The sequence below is a fragment of the Zingiber officinale genome, chromosome 8A (genome assembly GCF_018446385.1).
Source record: "Zingiber officinale cultivar Zhangliang chromosome 8A, Zo_v1.1, whole genome shotgun sequence".
In the NCBI taxonomy this organism is placed as follows: domain Eukaryota; kingdom Viridiplantae; phylum Streptophyta; class Magnoliopsida; order Zingiberales; family Zingiberaceae; genus Zingiber; species Zingiber officinale.
The window spans coordinates 26,571,953-26,588,348 of record NC_056000.1 but is presented as its reverse complement, the minus strand read 5'-3'; the positions used below and the strand labels follow the sequence as shown (position 1 = coordinate 26,588,348).

Sequence of the window (16,396 nt, the reverse complement as noted above, 5' to 3'; positions counted from 1 at the left end):
GGCTAAGTGTGGATAAATTATATTTCGAAAAGTCGATTAGCTGGATGAAACTTAAACATTTAGATTAAAATCACAACATTTTCACTGACTGCAAGCACAACCATTGTGCATCTTCCATTGTCAACGTTAACACTGAGGAGGGGAGGTTGTGTTCATTGAACTAATAGAGGACCTTAATTGGACATTTTTAATGATTAGGAGACCAAACAGGGCAATTGTTCAAGCGAAATCTGCACAGTTATGAACTATCAAGTTAAATTTAACTATCACGTAAGGAGACAGAGAAAAGCAAAAAGATGGTTCAATCATCAACGGAAAATCTTGCATATCATTATTAGAAATCCATCTGATCCTAATATTACATGTTTACAGGCACAATATGATGCAAAACTTACAAATGGAAAAAAGGCATCCAAACAATGGAAAATTTTGACACACAATCTACTAAACAACATGCACAGACCGAAAGGACAATAAGGGGGGAAAAAACGAACCTAAACAAGCATGGCAATTTTCAAATAATAAACAGAAATTTACATTATAGTCTGGAAGATCTCTTCGCACACCTTCATCAAAATCAGACACTAATCACCATTGTTCTTCAATTCATTCACATGACGAACTAGAATTTTCAGTCTTATCAGAGCAGAAGAAAGACTGTGGACCTTTGAGTGGATTGTAGTTGCTTCATCAAGTCAGGTCCTCAATGAAATTTTGATTCACGTAGGGAACAAATGGGTAAGATGCCAACATAAATATCAAATAATAGTGTTCCGAAATTCATGTTCATCCAAAGGGATTGCTTCCCACAGGAGCAAAGGAATTTGGAGTGTTTGGTTGGTTGTAACTGAAAGACTGATTTTGACCAATGTTTGAAGTACCAGACAACACACTTTGATTACTGCAATGATAGAGATTACGTGGTATCAGTGCATGTAAAACGTGTTCTACGTTTCTAAAGTGTCTGCAATAAGAAAAAAGATTAGCCTACTGAAATAAATGTTGGTCTCTTTGTACACGATGAGGGGGAAGCACATTCATGCTTATATTGAATTTCCGTAACAAATATATAATTAAGATTCAAAAACCAAAGATAATATTACTTCGAAGAATTTCATTCTAGTGAGGTAGGCAATGGACTGAAATTTCATTGATCAAATTATGCAAATTTCAGTTTCAGGAGTATTCAACTATAGAGAGAGAGAGAGAGAGAGAGAGAGAGAGAGAGATTTATGAAGTTAATATAACTAATGAAATTTATACTTCCATTGCACTTTATACAAGGCTATATATTATTAGTAATCTCAAATTAATTTTTTTAAAAATTATTGCGTTAAATAATATTTTTTGTTCTCACTTTACCCTATATACTATTTGTACTTGTTGGAAACTAGGAGTTAATAGTATCATGGGAACCGAAGAGTCTCTGTTGGAAACTAGAAGTTAAGAGTGTTTACTGGTATCATATAAACCGAAGAGTCTCTTTCTTGTAAAGTGTGTGTGTATCATCTCTTGTATAAATTAGGTACCTGCTAAGTAATAAGTTCTAAGTTTTGGACTCACAAAGTCCTGAGTCTTGATCACTCTTTACATGGTATCAGAGCCTGGGGTTTGTCTCTTTCTTCTCAAATCCAGAAGACAACACCTACCAGACAAGGTCGCCTCTTCTTCCTCTGCTTCACTAGCTTATCACTGTTACTATGGCCTCATCCTCATCCTCATCGAGCATGGTCCAGCAAGGTTCAAGAGTCCAGAGAAGTGCCTTTTCATTTGCCTTTTCAGGAACTCCCTCTATTACCTCTGAGAAACTCAATGGCAAAAATTATATGGATTGGTCTTCGGCTGTTGAGATTTGGTTCCTTGGTCAAGGGCTTTCGAATCACCTCGAAACTCAAGTAGCGGAGCATGATGATGCATCGAAGGCTGAATGGCAGAGAGTGGATTATCAGCTGGTGTCTCTTCTTTGGCAGTCTATTGACCCATCACTCTTGGTTCATTATCGCTCCTACAAGTCCTGTTATGATATCTGGAAAAAAGCTAAGAGTGTTTATGCCAATGACATTCAACGGCTCTATGATTCTGTCCATAATTTGGCAACTCTTCAGATGCAGGATCATGACTTAACTTCGTATCTCAACAAAGCCCAGTCCACGATTCATCAAGTCAAGATGCACCTAACATACAGCGATCCCAACAAAGTGTTGGAGAAATTGGATCAGATGTATATGGTGTTTGTTCTTCACGGATTACATAAGAATTTTGACAGTGTCAAGAATCAAGTCCTTACCAACCCAAATATTCCTACTGTCGATGAACTCATTGATCGGTTGGTTCGTGTGCCATTGACCGATGGGTCTCTCAAAACTGAAGTTGATTCTGCTATACTCTTTACCAACTCTGATCGTGGAGGCCGGGGTCGTGGACGTGGGAGAGGAGGTCGTGGAAATTGACCACAGTGTTCCCATTGTAATCGAATAGGACATACTCGAGATCGATGCTTCACTTTACATGGCTTCCCAGCAAAATCTGCAAACATGTCACAGGTGCAAGTGGTAGACTCAGCCAAGAAAGATGAATCTCTACAAGAAAACAAGTTCGTCGTGTCTAACGACGAATATAAAGAGTTCCTTAATTTCAAAGTTGCTTCTAGCGATGTAGCAGCCCTAGAACTTCAATCTGGTAATTCTTCGGTTTGCTTTTCTCACTCTTTGCCCTCTTCCTCCTGGATTCTGGACTCCGGTGCATCCGACCATATTGCTGGTAATCCTTCATTGCTTTCAAACTTGTCTTCCACAAAAAAAACCCATGTTACAACCCTTGCAGATGGTTCAAAAATACAACCTGCTGGAGTAGGCAAAATTTCTCCCCTTCCTACTCTAAATTTAGATTATGTTCTTCTTGTTCCCGGCAGCCCGTTTAATTTACTATCAATTAGTAAGTTAACTCGCTCTCTCAATTGCTCAGTAACCTTTCTTCCGGATTCTTTTCATATCCAGGACCGGAGTACGGGACAGATGATTGGTGCAGGCTCTGAGTCGCATGGGCTCTACTTCCTTCAATCTTCATCCTCTACAGTTTGTGCTGCGGCTGATTCTCCAGATACTCTTCATAATCGTCTAGGACATCCAAGTCTGAGTAAGTTGAAAAAGATGGTTCCTAGATTTTCTCATTTACAATCTCTCCAATGTGAACCTTGCCAACTTGGTAAGCATGTTCGTTATTCCTACAAAAATAAGAAAGCTAGTCGATCCAAGTTTCCTTTTGAGTTAATCCACTTTGATGTTTGGGGACCTTGTCACACAACTTCTGTTCTAGATTTTCGTTATTTTGTTACCTTTATAGATGATTATTCAAGATGTACTTGGATCTACTTAATGAAAGAACGATCTGAACTATTTGAGAATTTTAAGAAGTTTTGTTCCGAGGTTTCTACCCAATTTGGTCATACAATCCACATCTTCCGTAGTGATAATGCTAAAGAATACTTCTCTTCTTCATTCAACTCTTTTGTGATCGCTAAAGGCATGATTCATCAGTCTAGTTGCTCACACACATCACAACAAAATGGTATTGCAGAAAGAAAACATCGACATTTGCTTGATACTGCTCGTACTTTATTGCTTCAAGCTAATGTTCCTCTAAGTTTTTGGGTTGATGCGGTTCTTACCGCAGGATATTTGATCAATCGAATGCCATCTTCAGTATTGGGTAATCAAGTTTCTCACTCCCTTTTGTTTCCCAATGAACCAACATACAAGATACCTCTGCGTATCTTTGGATGTACTTGTTTTGTGCATGATTTATCTCCAGGAAAAGATAAACTCGCAGCCAAAGCAATTAAATGTATCTTCTTTGGATATTCAAGGGTTCAGAAAGGTTACAAATGTTATTCTCCTTCGTTGCATCGGTTCTTTATCTCTGCCGATGTGACTTTCTTTGAGAATACACCATTCTTCACCTCCAAAGAAGAAACTGTCATTCCATCCCCGGTCTTGCCAATACCCTTTCTTGATACAACCACTCCTGAGTCCAATGTTCAAGAAGGATCTCCTCATTTGATCACTTATCAGCATCGTTCCCGAAATGTTCCGACTCCTCAACCAGCTCCTATTCATGAGCCCAGTGCTTCAGTGCCTGACCAAGCATCCCAACCGATTTCGGATCCTTCTGATCTCCCAATTACGGTTCACAAAGGTAACCATATCACTCGTAACCCTCATCCTATTTACAATTTTGTTAGTTATCATCGTCTTTCTCCTATACAATGTGCTTTCACTTCTTCCTTGTCCTCTGTTTCTATCCCAAAAAATGTACAGGAGGCCCTTTCTCATCTAGGATGGAGGCAGGCAATGATTGAAGAAATGCAAGCATTGAAGTTTAATCAGACATGGTCCCTGGTTCCTTTACCCATAGGGAAAAATCCTGTTGGATGCCGATGGGTCTTTACTGTGAAGGTTGGGCCAAATGGCACTGTGAATCGACTTAAAGCACGCCTTGTGGCTAAAGGGTTCACTCAGATTTTTGGCCAAGATTATGGAGATACGTTTTCTCCTGTGGCAAAAATTACTTCGGTTCGAATCTTTCTTTCCATGGCAGCCATGAACCAGTGGCCCTTACACCAGCTTGATATCAAGAATGCATGCATGGTGACCTATCTGAGGAGATTTATATGGAGCAACCACCTGGGTTTGCTGCTCAGGGAGAGTCAGGCCTGGTCTGTAGACTCCACAAGTCCTTATATGGCCTTAAATAGTCTCCTCGATGTTGGTTCGGACGATTCAGCTTGGCTCTACAAGAATTTGGAATGATCAGAAGTAAAGTAGACCACTCAGTATTCTACAAGCATTCTTCGAGCCTATGCATGTATCTTGTGGTGTATGTAGACGATATTGTCATAACAGGAAATGACCACGCTGGAATTTAAAGATTGAAGGAACATTTACTCCGTCATTTTGAAACAAAGGACTTGGGAAAACTGAGATATTTTCTTGGAATAGAGGTTGCTCAGTCCAAGTCAGGAGTCGCCATATCCCAGAGAAAATATGCCCTCGATATCCTTGAAGAAACTGGAATGTTAAATTGCAAACCAGTAGAGAACCCAATGGATCCAAATGTCAAACTTCTTCCTGATCAAGGAGAACTATTCTCTGATCCCAGCAGATATCGAAGATTGGTGGGGAAGCTAAATTATCTCACTATCACTAGACCAGACATTGCTTTTGCTGTCAGTGTAGTAAGCCAGTTCCTAAGTTCCCCTCGTATTGAATATTGGGATACTGTTGTCCGAATTTTGAGATTCATTAAAGGGTCACCTGGAAAAGGATTGGTGTATGAAAATAGGGGACACAAAGAAATTACTGGCTATGTCGATGCAGATTGGGCTGGGTCCCCGAATGATAGGAGATCCACCTCTGGGTATTGTATTCTATTTGGTGGAAACCTCATCTCTTGGAAGAGCAAGAAACAGAATGTGGTTGCACGATCAAGCGCTGAAGCAGAGTATCGAGCTATGGCCCTTGCTACGTGTGGACGTCAAAACAACTCATTGCTGAGTTGAATTTCTGTGAGGTTGGAACGATGAGGTTAATATGTGATAATCAAGCAGCTCTCCATATTGCTTCTAACCCAATGTTCCATGAACGAACAAAGCACATAGAAGTGGATTGTCATTTTATCCGTGAGAAAGTTGTTTCTGGAGAAATCACCACGTCCTTCGTCAACTCTAATGATCAGCTGGTAGACTTGCTCACCAAAGCTCTTCGAGGACCAAGGATTGCGTATCTCAGCAACAAGTTGGATGCCTTTGATATCTACGCTCCAACTTGAGGGGGAATATTGGAAACTAGGAGTTAATAGTATCATGGGAACCGAAGAGTCTCTATTGGAAACTAGGAGTTAAGAGTGTTTACTGGTATCATAGAAACCGAAGAGTCTCTTTCTTGTAAAGTGTGTGTGTATCATCTCTTGTATAAATTAGGTACCTGCTAAGTAATAAGTTCTAAGTTTTGGACTCACAAAGTCCTGAGTCTTGATCACTCTTTACAGTACTAATCAATTCGACTATTCTAATTATAAAATATACTACCTAAACTTATTTCTTTTATTTTTATTATCTGTTAGAGCTACACCTAATTGTTGTTAAGGCCACAAAGTAATATAATTAGGATAAAATTATATACCTCCTTGAGTGTGGGGTATTCCATGTGCAACCTTTCAATTTCAAGACCTCCCTTTTAGTAAATTTATATATAGCATGATAATCTAGTTAAAAAGTGAGGTAACTTAAACCTTAAGACAGTATATTTAAAAAAAAATATCCATCATTGAGAAGGAGAAATTCTTAGTTAGGTTTTGACTCTTTTCTAAAACGTACTTAAATTTGCTACATGGAATCAATAAAAGGACTGAAGAAGATTGTGGAGAACTGAGAATAGATGGCCAATTACAGTATGATAAGTAAATCTGTCAGAAGCTTGATACGGGAATTGAAATCAGTAAGGACATAAGTAATCTCAATAATATCATACTCCTTAATAACAGGTGAAAATTAACACTTGTTAACAAAATAGAATTAGATACAACTAGAGAACTTACCCCAGAGACATCGTGGCATTAGTTATTTGTGGAGGCATGTTGTTTGGAATCTGAGACATTGCAAAGGGACCTAAGGGTTGAATTTTAGATTAGTGTAATGTAGCATAAAATTTACATGAATTAGTTGACTAGAAATCTCAAGTGATCATGTAATTACTTGGCAACATATTAAATGCATAGGGCGATTGTTGTGATGCCATCCAATGTGGGGAAGGGGCTCGAAAACTTGAACTTTGAGGTATGGAGCCTGGAGGAGACATGTTTGGTAATGCTCCTTGAAGAGGCGTCACCTATATCAGGAGAAAAGCAAACCATTAAACACACCCATTACATTAGTATGTTACAGCTACAAGGCCAGTTGATGGTTAGCCATATATGAAAGCTTTGCTCATACACCACAGAATATTATCCTATCTACATATCAAAGTATGAGGCAATTGCTTTCACAATGAGAAATGTCTAGTCAAAAGTGGAGCCAGCACATAATTCTGGAAATAAAAAAAATATATTCAAATTCCAAGGTAAGGTTAAGATTCCTTTATATTACAATTCTGGAAATTAATGATACAAACTAGAATGGTTGAGAACATGTGATATGCCTAACAAAAAGGATGAAGTGGAAGTTGGGATGCTTAGATAATAGAGAAAATTTGCATTTCAAACATTTAAGCAATATTTAATAATATACACACTTTTTAAGTACTCAAAGTTATATTAAACTAATTTGCAAAAAAATGTTATAAAATTGTAAAAAAAAAAAATATGTCTGCATTTATAAAGAGAGAGTAGCCGAACCTATCACTTATCAAGAATGGTCACAGAAAATTTGATCATCAACATGTTTAAGCTTTGGAGAATATCTGACATTCAGAAAGTGGCAAATGAAAGTTGAAACTAAGTGCACAAAGGATTTCGAATGAGTATATTGACAATGTCAAAATTGTTCAGTATTATTGATTGTAATTGTTTTACCTAATAAGTTAGGTGAACAATAACTATTAATTACTCTCCTGTGAGTATCAATTAGTGAGCAGGCATCAAGCATTCTAATAACAACAATCCATGTGTCTCAACTATTTTGAGTTGGCAACATACATCATATATCATCATTGAACTATTTGGGGTTGGCTACATACAATCATATATCACCATCGGACTACATAAAACTATATGCTAGTAACATTTAGGTCTTCTAAATAATACTCCTCTCTCCAACTTTAATAGATTCAACTTGCCAACACATACATACTCCAATTTAGTTCTTTCTTGTTGCATCATATGTTTGGAGTTATACCTAATTGCTCCACAATAGAAATAATGATCTTATGCATCCGTTTAGCATTTTTAAACACCAACTTTAATATGTGTTAACTGCATAAAAATCAAACCATAAATTATATGACTGTTTCACATGTATATAAATTTTTTCATTTAACCTAAGACACAACAATAAGCACACAAGACTTCAAAATTTTCTAGATTTTAATCACCTACGTTTTATCCTACAAATCTTACCTTCATCAATATTTTCTTGTTGTTTAATAATAACTTGCAAGGATTTCAAATCCATTCATCTTGCATATCCTCACCAATTAACTTAAAACATTTGCATCTTTCCTACAAACGAAACGCTGCAAAAAGAAACGCAGTGGATAGAGAGGTAGAAGTGATTCCAATGTCCAATCTCTCAATTTCTTTTGGAGAGAATTTGAGGGAGGAAAAAGAAAAGGGAGAGAAGTATTTCTCTTTCCTTCTCTCATTTTGTTCCAGTCAAAATTGAACAGCTTAATTTTCATAATGTTTATCATTTCAAGTTTTTGAAAATAAAAATGATAAGATAATAATTCTTTGCTCCTATGAATCCCTCCAAGGAAATGATGGGCAAAAAATTTCACATGTTTCTTTTCCCTCGAACAAACAAGACATAGGAAATGATCTTTCCCTTCTTCTCTAATTCTATCTCCTTTTGATCTTTCCATCTTCCCTACTTTTTATTCCACCTAGGAAAATAGCCTTACTTTATAAAATTTCTTTACACAATTAAAGTTTTGAATTTATTCCCATTACTCTCTCATCAATTAGCACATATCATCAACATATATGAAAAGTAAATCAATGGCATTGTGTGCAGGCTTAATTAACCATTCTACTTAAATACAAATTTAAACTTTCATAATGAACCTTTTAAAATATTCAAAAAGCTAATAAATGAAAAAAACTTGACCTTTCCGATATTTTTGTTGACTAATGAAAGCAAAGTCATGTAAGCAAATTTGTTCTGTGATTGCATATTTTCTAAGAACATAGAATAGGAAAATAATAAGCAAAAAAAGAAAAAGATAATCAGGAATATAATTTGATAATTATATAAAGATAAACATCATGATAAATGATTTTATGAAGTTTTACACTAGTAGATATCTGTCCAATGAAGTAGCCCTTTTCAGGGTTTGGACCTACAGTGGATGACATGACAATAAGCACATAGCGAATACATGATGTTTCACAGATGTGACATACTGAATCTTTTACCACTGTTGAATGTTGAAAAATAAAAGAGATATCATACCATTGCAGCTGGATCACTGGTTATATCAAATGGGTTCACAGATTTTGGAGATTGAATAATTGCCGGCACCACCTGGAGGTGAAAGGAAAAGTGTTAGTCTAAAAAGAACACTACACTAATGAACAGTTAATAAGACTCATATACACTGAAAGTTCATTACCGGACTGGTTGGGTAATACATGTTATACCCCATACCAGGATAGAGCCCTCTTTGCCAAATTGGAGCTGATAGGGGTGCAGTTGGATAAAGTGAGGCAAAAAGATCCTGTACAAAACTAACAATTTTGAGTGATGATGGTCAATTTGCTGAAGTCAGTAATAAGATTGATAGGGGTGCAGTCAGATAAAGTGAGGCAAAAAGATCCTGTACAAAACTAACAATTTTGAGTGATGATGGTCAATTTCCTGAAGTTAGTAATAAGATTGTGTGCTACCTCTGGCAGTTCTTTTCTCCCACTAGACGTATTTCCCTCCAATGATGGTTGTGAAGAAACTCCCGTGACTGTATTTTGTGGTGCTCTAGTAGCAACTCTAGGAAGATGTCCAGCAGGATTTGCAATTGGGGTATTTAAAGAGCCTTGCCCATGTGGAGCAGATGGCAACCATTTCTGGCAAAAACAAAACACAACTTGCAAATTAAGAACAATTGAAAGTAAAAGGAACTCTAGGTGAACAAAAAAGAAAATGCCTCTACCTGGTTGTTTGAAGATTCAATTCCAGATGCGTTGGATAGCTGATCAGTAGGTATGCTATCCATGGATGAAAATAATGGTGCTGGCTGTTTTGTTGCAGTGGACAAGCTCCCACCAATACCAACTTTTGTGGGCAAATCAATTCCAGAAGGCAAAGTTGAAATACTCCCTGAAGGTGCTAATCCTGAAACTGATAACTGGGCAAGACCTGATACTAATGGGTTTGCATTAGGAGCCACTTGAGGTGCACTTTGCTGCCCAGAATTAAAAGCTGCCCACTCTCCCCCATCGCTAGCAACAGTGGTAGTTTGCTGAGGAACATACTGCTCTGGATTTGGAGCAACAGTAGGTTCAGGATCCACACTAAAATCTATAAGACTATCCATGTATGCCATCTTCTGCACTGAATTTGCATCAGCAGAGCCTATGCTGCTTGGAGATAAAGAACTCTGCAACATAGTAGATATAGTGTGAATGATCCAAGAAGATTTCTGAAGAACAAATAACCACATGATCTATGTATGAAATCAAACAATTAAGTGTGAGCAATGCAAGAAATAAAACATTCGATTGATTGTCAAAGTCCAGAAATTTGTAGCTTTGACCAATATAATGAAAAATACATGCATTCAAAATAGTGAAATATCTATTACTCTGTTCATTTATCTAATTCGTACATTAGCTTATGAGAATATTGACTAAAACAATCTCAAGTCATCTTAGATTTTGGCTACGGATGGGCATAAGCCTTATAGACAAAGTGTTTTTCTATGAGTTATTATAGACAAAGTGTTTTTCTATGAGTTACACTTACAAAAAAAAAAGTAACAGTGCTATCAGTGAGAAAACAGCTTTGGAAGAGGGAAAAAAAGAAGGAAAATATCAAGTCATTTTCTATTAAATTCACATGGCAGAAAATATGTCTAGAGGGCCTGTAGGCGTACCACATTGACAAGATAGCAAAAAAGTCATGTTAATATCCCTAATTGATAATATGTTCCCTAAGATATGGCAATCACTTACCATCGTCTGAGCAGAATCATCAGGTACGCTGGATCCATTTGGTTTAGGAATGCTGCCAACCTGAAGTCGGGGTACCTTATCACCCAAGATATCGCTCACAGGGCGCACAGCCGGAGGACTCAGCTTACCAACATCTTTCTGATGTTCTGGTGATCTCCCATCTGGCTTTGGCATGTGCGGAAACCTATGCTCTTCAAACCTTCTGTTTTGGTTTCCATTTCTAACTTTGTCATCTTTAACTCTATCATCTACCACCTCAAAATGAGTCGGACTTCTCTTGATATCACCCTGATTGTATCCAGGACTCCCTCCAAAATTAGACCCAGGACTTCTTCCTCCATAGTTGGATCTGAAACGTTGATCATCGTTTCGACCACCATAACTAGGACTATAGCGACCTTCATATGGTGGGCTTCTGGAACCACCTCTATATGATTCTTCACTTTTGTTTTCATTATTATTGTCCCTATCGCCCTGCAAGCTCACAAATAATACAAATTTTAGTCAAGCAGATTTGACATGAGTAACTTTTCTGTCAAAAGTAGAACTTTTCAAATCGACAATAACTCCATCAGTTGCTACCTTCAGCCTCTGAGACATGTCTCCAGGCCTCTCCCCAGCATATCTTTGGTCAGCATAAACATGCTTGATGAACTCCCTGAGTCTATCAATGTTGCTGCAACTCCAAGGAATAGCAAACAGTTAAGGTTAACAAGGCATGATAGTTCACTAAAGAACTGCAAGGACAGAATGGGCAGTAACCTGCTATCTGGAAATAAGTGGCGTTGTGAATCCCAGTTCTTAAAGTAAATTTCTCTTGCACGCTGTAGGAAACAGAGTACCTTTTACATGCTTAGAAAGAGTAGCCAAATTATATGTTTAAAAAAAAGTGAGTGAATACTTTCAATAGAATTGTACCTCATTCCCCCCTTCTTGAAGGGCAGTAACTTCTTGGGAAGTAAATTTAGCCATAGATATGGATTTGACACGATGGGTAAACTCCCGACTGCAAGGAAAAATGATACAACATAATATATCATATAAATAATGACTGGACAAAAATAGGAATGAATCCATGCAGCTAAAAAAAAATGTGAACACTTACTGTATTCCACTACAATTTGTACAGATAAATGTCCAGAAATTTGTGCACACATATTGTGGACCCTGTCAAGAAATATACATTAGCTTAACAAATGAAACATAACAAGCAAGTTACTAGGACAAAACTGTGTTTACTCAGATGTTTGTGAACCCTTGGGTATTGTGGTATTCAATTTTTATTCAATTACTCTTTACCAGCACATGCAATGGTTGCATTAGGTTCAGCAATAATGATATCTCCTAACATAGCAAAACTGGTTGTTACAATTGCTACGAGTAGTTCAAATAGAATTGAACTTTCGATTGATCCTGGAACTTGGGATCCCATGGATGAAGATGGTATCGTAGACCCCATTGAATTTGATTCACCTGTTGAATTTGATGAAGAACTGGATTCTAATTCTTATATACATTGTATCGATTCTTATCAAAGAAACAGGTATAGGTCAACTAAATGGTAGCCATTGGCGTTATGGATTTTCAGTTTGGGGGAGGAGGGGGGATAGTATGTGATCCATATTAGGCAAGAAAATTACTTGTTTCATTGGATATGCTACTAATCAATCTCTACTTACCATTATTTGTCATTGTGTGTGCTTCTGGAGGAGCACGCATGCAAGAAGGAAGTTTGAGTTTGTGTAAATAGCTAAAATTTCTTCTGCTTTATATGCATAACAATCATAGGGCATTTGTATTAAATATAGTCAAAACTAAATATTAGAGTGCTGTGTTTGCCACCATCCAATTGTTTGTTTCCTGATTAGACACAAACTACCAGTGGGCTTTGGCACAACATAAAGTTGCATAGATTGGCAAAAAAAAATTGTGCACTAGTAACCATTTTTACATCTTTATTTTTATCCACGAATTCTCCTAATTTGTTGAGTGACTTCAGATATGATGTTGTATGCATATCTGTTAAGGGATTCTTGTGAAGTCCTGGCACACCTTTTTGCTATAATGAAAGAAAAAGGAGAGAATGGAAAGAGAACTTAGGAATAGGAATAACTTAGTAACTTACTGAATGTCACTTTTTGTTTGGCAACCCATCATGCAGAATAGGATGAGGATTGATAAGTTTTAATTACCATAACCACTAAAACTTAGTTTTTGAAGCATTGTTGTATACTCATTGAATTCTTTTTTTTTCCTATTTTCGAATTCATCCTCATGCCTGTTCCTCCAATGGGAATAAAAGTCAAAAGGTCATTGCTATTTCTAATCTTTTATCACCATTTCATGTGATTTGAGATCCCAAAATAGTAAAATCAAGAAAATTTCCACATTTCTCACTCCAATATACTATATCTACCCAAACAAGGCCAGGCTACTCTATGATGATGGCTTGTGATTCAGTAATAATCTTCATTATTGTGAAAAAAAAAGGTCATATATAATCAGAGAAATCTACATATATGACCTGATTTTAGGAACATTATAAGAACAGCAGTTACCTAGACTAGCAAGTTAAGGCATGATACTCAAAAAACTTGAGAGTTGACTGCCTTATGAAAATAAAAAATGAACAGCATATAAAAGATAATGAGTTCTGTTATTCCACTATGATGCTTGGATGACCACTACAAAATGACATATGCATACAAGGATGTCTGGTATACCAAACCTTGCTTTACTGCAAGCTAGTACCAAGAGGCTTTTTAAATCCAGGACCAATAATCAAGTTTGCTCTAAAATAAATAGAAACCAAGGCTCAGTTTTAATGAGCTAGAAAATTACCAAATAGCATAAAAATCTAGATATTACTTCAGTATTAGCAGGTAAGAAATTAATGTTTTTACAGAGGTGTTACTTCCAGAATATATTGATTGTTCATGTAGACTAATTCTGCCAAAGGTTCATAGTTAACCTAACTAATGAAGATATTATCTGATGAAATGAGGTTGCATTGGTGACAAATTGAATTACTGTGGGGAATGGATCATAGATAGACTGGATGGCTAGAGAGGGAGCATAGTGCTTGAGCTGATAAGAAATTAAGGTGATTTTGCAATACCAAAGCCTTAACACAATTGAGTTTATGTGATTTTGAGCCTACAGTTCCTACTATGGCCTACATATTCTTAAGGTGAGTCGGCCCTTGAAAATTCACTATTTTTCTCCTTACTAGAGCCAGAGAAACCTCATACAAGACCATTTTTCAATCAAAACAAATGGAAAAAACACAATGATGTATTAAAAAGACTAAGAGATTGAGGGATTAAACTTAAGCCCTGAACATAAAAGACTATAAAAAGTAAATGAAGACAAAGTGTAGCTGTGGAATGGCTTTGTTGTTGTATTTTGAGCTCCCTTTCCCCTGTATTTATAGTCTTCAATCAATGTTTCGATAAGTTTCGTCCAGTTTTTTGTTAAATGTCGGTTGACTCAATTCTTTCACCAGTCTATCACGGGATTGTTCACCGCTAACTATTATTTCCATTTGACTCATTGGAAATCCAGTCGACTGGAAACCTTTTGACTCAACTCAAACCTTGTTAGTTGATTGTAGTGCATAAGATCCTCTTTAGACACTTATTTTTTAAATTCAAAGAAGAATTGAATTAACTTAATCCCTAGCAGTTGATTGATGATTATACTGAACTCCGAACAAAAATGTTTTATTCACAAGCAGTTAGACTGGGATCAACCTCCAAACTACCGGATCATCAACTATAATTCTAAAACACCATAAACACAAAGACTGTGTTTCTTTGTTGAGTGTTTTGCTTAAATAATAATCTACCTATACAAGTCATCTCTCATTTAGACTTGAGAGTTTATCTTTGCAACCCTCTGCCCACAAGGTCATAATTCCCTTGGATGCATTGAGCCCTAAACTCATTCCACATTCATGTTTCACATGTTTACCTATGTAGTTTGTCTCCTCCAACTAAGTTGTCACCTCAATGCTCCTCATCATACGGTCCCTCATATATCTCATACCATCCTTCTTTGATCTCTCTAGCAAACCTTGAGCGATGAGCCACACCAACTTGACCGCACCAAGTCAAACTTTTCAAACTCCAGGTACATCTACCAAGTCACTACGCAACTTTATGCACACATCAATAATAATGTAACTTAGACCCTTTGCCCAACACATCAAAACATTTTAGTCGAACACGATTACTTAGGACATGACTGCACTAACACTTGTTACTTACAAATATTTACAAACATGTATATTTTCACTCAGGCAAGGATTTTCATCCCAACATTAACTCCACATCGCATATGAAAATGGTTATAGTCACCTATCTATGTATCTCAAATCAACATAAAGTGTTCATTTTTTAATATATATATTTTAAAAAATGAACACTTTATGTTGATTTGAGATATATAATTGCACATAGTCTAACACATACCATGTCTCAAGTACAATCAGAAAAATCATCAAGTAGTTTGTCCCTGCAATTTGGGATCAGGTACATGGATTTTATCTCTCCATTCAACTCTATACAAGACTATATTGCTAATAACATTTAGATCTACTAAATCAAATTTAATTAATGAAGTCTCCATTTACCTCCCTCTACCATCATACCTTCAACTGAAATCTATTCAATTTGGTCTAAGTGTAGTATCAATTGACCACCTTTCAACAAAACCATATCACTTTATTCTATTTAAATATAAATGGCCTTCTCCTTAGCACCAAGGGCATACTTTTTACATAGAACGTCAATTCACCGAAAGAAAGTAACCTCACCAGGTTGTTGCAATTGATGCACCTCCGATTGGCAGGAAGCTTCAAGAGCCCTCGAATTATCTTCTCATTCTTCTCGTCTTCCTTCACCCGGTTCGCCATCACAATTCCCCACTACCTCCTCGGATGCCCGAAATTTCGCACGTGATCCACTTCTAGATCAGAAAAGAAACACAAAAAAAATGCTCAAACTGACTTGAACGCACGCATCAATCAGGAGAAAAATGGGTATTTGACCAAAAACGAAACAAGAACGTCCGGATCTCGCAGCCATCCAAGAATTAAAGCCTCGAAGGCTAAGATCTAAACAACAATGTCATGGAGAGCAGGGGGGAGACAGTACCTAATTCGGCCTCCAAATGGATGGATTCGCACACGAGGAATGGAGCTGGCGATCGGCCAATCGGGTGAGATGGAATCGATCGAAATGAGGAGGCGGCGAAAGCCAAAAAGTTGTCCTTTTTTCTACGGAAAGAACGAGATGGTTTTGTTTTCTCGACGAAGTAACATTTCAATTTGACCCTTCAAGTTATAAATCTTCACTTTCTCAGTCGCAGATAAAAACAGTCGCCGGGTTTGCCGGTGGGCGACGGGTTGCTGCCAGTACGCGACGGGTTCAGCCGCTCACCAGATCAGCAGTGACCTGTCCGGACAAGATACCTTCAATTCACCCGGAAAAAAAAATACAGACGTGGCTCACTCTTA

General features: G+C 37.1%; 1 protein-coding gene across 2 annotated transcripts; it reads right to left on the bottom strand.

The window, feature by feature from the left end:
- Positions 1-297: 297 nt before the first annotated feature.
- On the bottom strand, positions 298-16,196 carry LOC122008130 (probable ADP-ribosylation factor GTPase-activating protein AGD14). Of its 2 annotated transcripts, none has more exons than XM_042563731.1 (14): positions 16,035-16,196; positions 15,695-15,846; positions 11,984-12,045; positions 11,797-11,884; positions 11,641-11,702; positions 11,461-11,554; positions 10,879-11,352; positions 9,858-10,304; positions 9,598-9,771; positions 9,324-9,428; positions 9,164-9,235; positions 6,752-6,884; positions 6,595-6,664; positions 298-901 (listed from the first exon to the last, which is right to left on the bottom strand). In XM_042563731.1, the coding sequence occupies exons 2-14, from the start codon at positions 15,791-15,793 to the stop codon at positions 787-789; spliced, it is 1,995 nt and encodes a 664-aa protein (XP_042419665.1). In that variant the 5' UTR covers positions 15,794-15,846; positions 16,035-16,196; the 3' UTR covers positions 298-786. The 2 variants fall into 2 exon arrangements, with proteins under 2 accessions (XP_042419665.1, XP_042419666.1); XM_042563732.1 differs by having other exon boundaries at positions 15,695-15,843; positions 16,035-16,195.
- Positions 16,197-16,396: the final 200 nt, after the last annotated feature.